Source organism: Amia ocellicauda, chromosome 8, assembly GCF_036373705.1.
Source record: "Amia ocellicauda isolate fAmiCal2 chromosome 8, fAmiCal2.hap1, whole genome shotgun sequence".
NCBI lineage: Eukaryota > Metazoa > Chordata > Actinopteri > Amiiformes > Amiidae > Amia > Amia ocellicauda.
Window position 1 is genome coordinate 27,391,810 of NC_089857.1, and position 6,189 is coordinate 27,397,998.

The 6,189-nt window shown below is 38.0% G+C and overlaps 2 protein-coding genes across 2 annotated transcripts; one reads left to right on the forward strand and one right to left on the reverse strand.

Annotated features, from left to right (window-relative positions):
• Positions 1–1,610: 1,610 nt before the first annotated feature.
• Positions 1,611–2,798, reverse strand: LOC136754763 (heat shock protein beta-11-like). The gene has a single exon (XM_066710881.1). It carries the CDS (start codon positions 2,628–2,630, stop codon positions 1,983–1,985), a length of 648 nt encoding a protein of 215 aa, XP_066566978.1. The 5' UTR covers positions 2,631–2,798; the 3' UTR covers positions 1,611–1,982.
• A 1,508-nt stretch (positions 2,799–4,306) lies between these two features.
• Positions 4,307–5,349, forward strand: LOC136754762 (heat shock protein beta-11). The gene has a single exon (XM_066710879.1). It carries the CDS (start codon positions 4,466–4,468, stop codon positions 5,111–5,113), a length of 648 nt encoding a protein of 215 aa, XP_066566976.1. The 5' UTR covers positions 4,307–4,465; the 3' UTR covers positions 5,114–5,349.
• Positions 5,350–6,189: the final 840 nt, after the last annotated feature.

Here is a 6,189-nt window from a genome sequence, read left to right on the forward strand (position 1 = left end):
AAAATAGTTTTTTATACCCCCACCGCATTACGACGCCCCCCCTCCCCCCCGCATTCTGAAATGGGGGGTGGGGGGATACTTAGTCTGAGCAGGAATTTAAAATCTCAGAAAATATTGACAATTATGACATACTCTGGAACCAGACAGTCTACTGATCAAAACAAGATCATCCACGTTTTGGTAGATGCAACACACACCCTTAGAGAACTCAAAATGTCAAGATGGAAAACTCTCAGTGTACTAATACACAATGATTTTACATAATTGGATCTGAACTTCTCTGTGTTTGATATAATATCAAATAATATATACTGGATTCATTGTTAGGTTGTTCTGAACAAAACAAGCCTATTTGTAAAGAAATCTGAACGAATCTGAGTGATCTGTGACCGTTCAAATGATGTGTGCATTGTAGGAATACAGTGTAACTTCTATGCACAGGAGCTGCGTGATACACTGCCAAATAATGCTTAAGAGGGTGTAGTAACACAGTATATAACTCTGAAATGTACACTGTGGTGTTCTAAAACTTTTGACCGGTAGTGTACGTATTTTTATTTTTGTCAATTATATATCATAGCAGCACAACTTGATTTTCTACCTCTGTGCAGGAAAAGGCGGTTTATTGAATTATTCATGTTTTGTCAACAAAAAGAAAAAAAAGGAAAGCATCCCATTCATTCGGAATATGGACAGGTCTACCTGCTGCCATTGCTCTTCTGTGCTCCCTTTTAAAGTAACAGTATTTATTGACTCAAATCAATATTGTGGAGTACAAATAAAAAGCAAATGTTTATTTTGGGTCATGATCTGTGGTGCACATCAAAAATGGCTATAGTGGTTGAAATCTTACAATGCTATTACTGAACCAAGACAACCACCTCATCAATCAAGATATGTCAGCACAGTAACAGAGATCAGTGCCAGGACAATCTAAAGTACTGCTTTTTACCCATGTTGGTGAAGTGCTTCATTAACTTTGCAGTGCTTTCATTTTAATATTTACAGTGCTCTATAGATTTTTCAGTATGACTGTACAAAGGATAGGGAACTGTGCAGTGTTTATATTATAATGGGTCTTACTTTTTGAGAACCAAACAAATCAAGAGTGTGAAATCATGAAAAACAAAAACAAATCAAAGGCCAAGGTTTGAAGGTTTAACCCTCATATTTTCTCTCACCAACATTAAAGGCACATTTTCACAGAAAACAAACATTCAAATAATACGAAATGAGATTAAATCTAACATGTGACGCTTACATACAATTTATATTCAAAATGTTTTGTATTAAAGAATTGAAAGTGTAATTGTTTCAGAGTAAGTTGATCACAGGTCACTGCTCTGGAAATAAATCCTTTATGAAACTACTCTACTTCTGTCCACGTCATGAAGTTTTGAACAATAGAAGTTCTGTAGGGCTGTATTAGTTTAAGACTAATTAAAGAATACTTGTGGTATTTGGTTTACAGTGACTGGAGGCATTGTCTTATGTCAATGCTTTACTTTCATACAAGGTAGACACATTTAAAAATAAAAATAAATAGAACGCCTTTGTACATTTTTTTCTTCATTTTAAAGCACATATAAAAACATCAATGACACCAAAACTGTACAAAAAATATTTTTTATTTGGTACATGTACATATAACAAACACTGTCTTTTAATTCTGGAAAGTCAGAGAGAAACAATATAAATTAAACATTCAATTTTTATTACAAAACATCTTTAAGTAAACATTTTTATATTACATTTGTTGGCAATATTCAATCTGCACTGTCTATGTTTGGTTACATATTCTTGATGTTCAATGATGTTCAGTGATAAGTTCCGTCCTTTGAAAATAATATTGAAAATATTGAAGAGACATTTATAGGAAACTGATTATTTGCATTATCTATGATTATTTCAGCTTTTTAAATTCCAGCATGAAAATTAGTATAATTTTGAATGCTTAGTTTTCAAAGCCCAGAACAAAAAGTTCAGGCCTTGGCAGAGCCTGCCCTCTCCTGGTCACTCAGTTTTTCTGCACTGCTGCCCTCTGCCTCTGAGCTCTGGGACATCGGGGTCTTCACAGCAGGGCTGCTGTCGATGGGCAGGTCTCTCTCCACCTCCCTGGGCAGCGCCACCCTGGCAGCCTGTATCTGCAGCTGCCCGTCAGACAGAGAGCAGGTCACGGCGTCGGGCTTCACATCCTCAGGCAGCTCAAACTCCTGTCTGAACTCCTGGCATTTATAAGAGTAGGAGCCTTTCCCATCCTCCTGCCTCTTCTCCTGCTTCCCGCTCACCCGCAGCTTCCTGCCCACCTGCTTGACAGACAGCTCCTCTGGGGAGAAGTCCTTAGTGTCCAGTGTCACAGCAAAGCGCTCTCCCTCCTTCTCTATCTTGTAGGAAACGGGATTGACAGCCAGTGAAGCTGGACCTTGGTCAGCACCCTCCATCTCCCGAAAGATCCTTTCATGAAGCTGTCCCATGATGTTCAGGCTGCTCCTCATCTCCTGCATATGTTTCAGCATTTCCTGTTCCAGCTGAATGTGGAAGGGTCTGGTCTCTGGCCAGAGGCTGCGTACCGGCCAGTGGAAATCCATCAATGGGCTGAAGGCAGGCTGGAATACACGGGAGCACAGCATCTTCAGTGAATGTCCAGACAGTCTGGTCTCTTCTTGCTCTGGGATTGCAGTTGTCAGTGTCTGCTCTGAGTATTTATCCCTCAGCAGTCAGTGCTCCCAGCTTTTATATCCTCCCACTGGGTGTTCCAGAGGCATCTTGAACATTCCTCTCAGTGCCAGCGCTCTCTAGTGTGTGTCAGGCTGGAGGGAAGTGATGACGTCAGCTGAGTCATGTTCTAAAACAGGAAGCACAGAGAACTGTTGGGTGACTGTGAAATGCTCCTGCACACACTTGTTTTATATACAGTGACCTGAGGAATTGTCTTGTGTTAATGCATTGCTTTGATACATGCACAAGAAGAATGTAATGTACACACATTTCTTAAAAGTATGCTTTTTGTTTAAAATATTTTTAATCTATTAATAGTTATTTTTATTATTATTATTAAGGCATGTATTTATTTATTAGCAGATACCCTTACACAGGGAGAATTACCCTTTTCATAAGAAAACTTTTCAAAGCATTACAATGTACAGTAAATACAATCAGTCCCAGGCATAGGCAGAAGCATTTTTGGTCTGTTTTTTGGTCCCAGACCGCCCCTGGTCCCAGGTACATTCTGAAGAGTGGGGAGTCATGTTCTAAAACAGGAAGCACAGAGAATTGTTGGGTGACTGTGAAATGCTTCTGGCATGCAAACACACTCTATTTACAGTGAATGGAAGAAATTGTCCATTACTGTATAACTTAAAAATACACACAACGTTAAGATACTTATTTTAAAGGATTTCATGTGTGAGACACAGCTTTCTCTATTTACAGTGGATGGAAAACCTATCCAATGATACTGTGTAACTTCATTCAAAGCATGCAAACCCCTAATTAAAAGTGATTTTAAACCTTTTTGTAAGATATGGTTTTGTAAGTGTTTGTTACACATGGAAAGCAATGTTTCATGATTACACTCACCAAATTAAAGGGAAAAGGCAGTTAATTAGAAAGACAATAGAAAGAATAAGAAGGTAGAAAATTCTATTTACATTGAAAAATATCTAAATATACTCTAGATGTAAATAGACAAACTAACTATACATGTATTAGCTTGTCTCGGTTAATTTTTTACAATACTTAATAAAAATAAAATGGAAGGTAGAAAACTGATCTGAGCTTTTTGACTATATCATAACATTACGTTATGAGTTGAGCAATTAAGTTCATTGGCATACTTGTATTTTATTTCTTTAATATTTTTCATGAAAATTATATTTTGTGATCTGTGTCTTTATCTGGGTAGAACATATTGCACGTTTCTATTGAAATAATGTTGAATAAAAAATTCTTGCTTTTCCATAGACTATGTAGTCAAATATCCATCCATCCATCCAGCTTCGAAAACCGCATATTCTGGTGAGGGTCGCGGGTAGTCAAATATGTTTTCTCAAAATATTCCACAAATAAACACATAAAAAGCTGTATCTCTCACACAAAAAATAATCCTTTAAAATAATTATCTTAAGATTGTATGTATTCTTAAGTTATACAGTAATTGTCAATTTATTCCATTCACTGTAAATAGAGTGTGTTTGCATGCCAGAAGCATTTCACAGTCACCCAACAGTTCTCTGTGCTTCCTGTTTTAGAACATGACTCAGCTGACGTCATCACTTCCCTCCAGCCTGACACACACTAGAGAGCGCTGGCACTGAGAGGAATGTTCAAGATGCCTCTGGAACACCCAGTGGGAGGATATAAAAGCTGGGAGCACTGACTGCTGAGGGATAAATACTCAGAGCAGACACTGACAACTGCAATCCCAGAGCAAGAAGAGACCAGACTGTCTGGACATTCACTGAAGATGCTGTGCTCCCGTGTATTCCAGCCTGCCTTCAGCCCATTGATGGATTTCCACTGGCCGGTACGCAGCCTCTGGCCAGAGACCAGACCCTTCCACATTCAGCTGGAACAGGAAATGCTGAAACATATGCAGGAGATGAGGAGCAGCCTGAACATCATGGGACAGCTTCATGAAAGGATCTTTCGGGAGATGGAGGGTGCTGACCAAGGTCCAGCTTCACTGGCTGTCAATCCCGTTTCCTACAAGATAGAGAAGGAGGGAGAGCGCTTTGCTGTGACACTGGACACTAAGGACTTCTCCCCAGAGGAGCTGTCTGTCAAGCAGGTGGGCAGGAAGCTGCGGGTGAGCGGGAAGCAGGAGAAGAGGCAGGAGGATGGGAAAGGCTCCTACTCTTATAAATGCCAGGAGTTCAGACAGGAGTTTGAGCTGCCTGAGGATGTGAAGCCCGACGCCGTGACCTGCTCTCTGTCTGACGGGCAGCTGCAGATACAGGCTGCCAGGGTGGCGCTGCCCAGGGAGGTGGAGAGAGACCTGCCCATCGACAGCAGCCCTGCTGTGAAGACCCCGATGTCCCAGAGCTCAGAGGCAGAGGGCAGCAGTGCAGAGAAACTGAGTGACCAGGAGAGGGCAGGCTCTGCCAAGGCCTGAACTTTTTGTTCTGGGCTTTGAAAACTAAGCATTCAAAATTATACTAATTTTCATGCTGGAATTTAAAAAGCTGAAATAATCATAGATAATGCAAATAGTACATTTCCTATTAATGTAGTTTGAAAATGTATTTACTATGTGCTTAAATGTTTTCCAACTGCTTAACATTTTTTATAAGCAATGCATATTAACATTTTTACATATTGTACTCATCTTTGAATTTCTAAAATGAAATTTATTTTTCTTAATATTTTCTATTATCAGTAATAAAAAAATAATAATCCTATGTGTTGTCTTGGGATTTTTATTTGAATACATATCATTTTTTTGTAAACTGGCAATTTCAACCAAATGAATATTAAACAATCTGCTTTATGGCTAGATTTTTATATCCTATGGTATTGTATATTTTTTTAAGGTTTATTTTAAATTAAAAATAGCATGTGTAACACAGTCTGAATGGAGCTTTGTATAATCTGATAGATCAACGCTTACAAAAGGTCGTACCCCCATGCGTCCAAACTGTAACAATTTATGTGAGTGTTTCAAATTATGATCTGGTATAGTACTGACACTTCAGAAGCTATTAATACTATTTTAAATCAGTAGTACGTTATAAGTATCTTAGAAAGAAAACGTTTTAGGACAGTAGAATAATGCCTAGGACATTTAGAGTGTGATTTAAAAAAAATGTGAAATATTGTGTATATGATTTATATCTTTAAATGTACAGGTCGACACCTTTAATTTATTTATTTTTTTACTAGATTTTCCCAATCTGAAAAACAGTAATTGCTCTGTAAACCCTTAGACATTCATTTGTAATACAAAAAGAAATATTTGTATAACACATTCCTCTTCTTTAATATATTCTACCAATATTCAATCCTGTTTTATTATGCTGGTGTTTTTAAGCATTATACATTATTACTGATCCTTAGCTATTCATTTAATTTACTGTTATATCCAACAATGATTGTTTATTGATGTTTTTATTCGAGAACACCTATAAAGAGTTTTAAAATAATGAGGGTAATGAAAGTGACATCTTTCTCTTCCATGCTCCACTAATGAGT

What these genes read in the sequence shown, in the direction of transcription:
- LOC136754763 (XM_066710881.1), bottom strand. Translation starts at nt 2,630, where the DNA reads ATGCTGTGCTCCCGTGTATTCCAGCCTGCCTTCAGCCCATTGATGGAT.
- LOC136754762 (XM_066710879.1), top strand. Translation starts at nt 4,466, where the DNA reads ATGCTGTGCTCCCGTGTATTCCAGCCTGCCTTCAGCCCATTGATGGAT.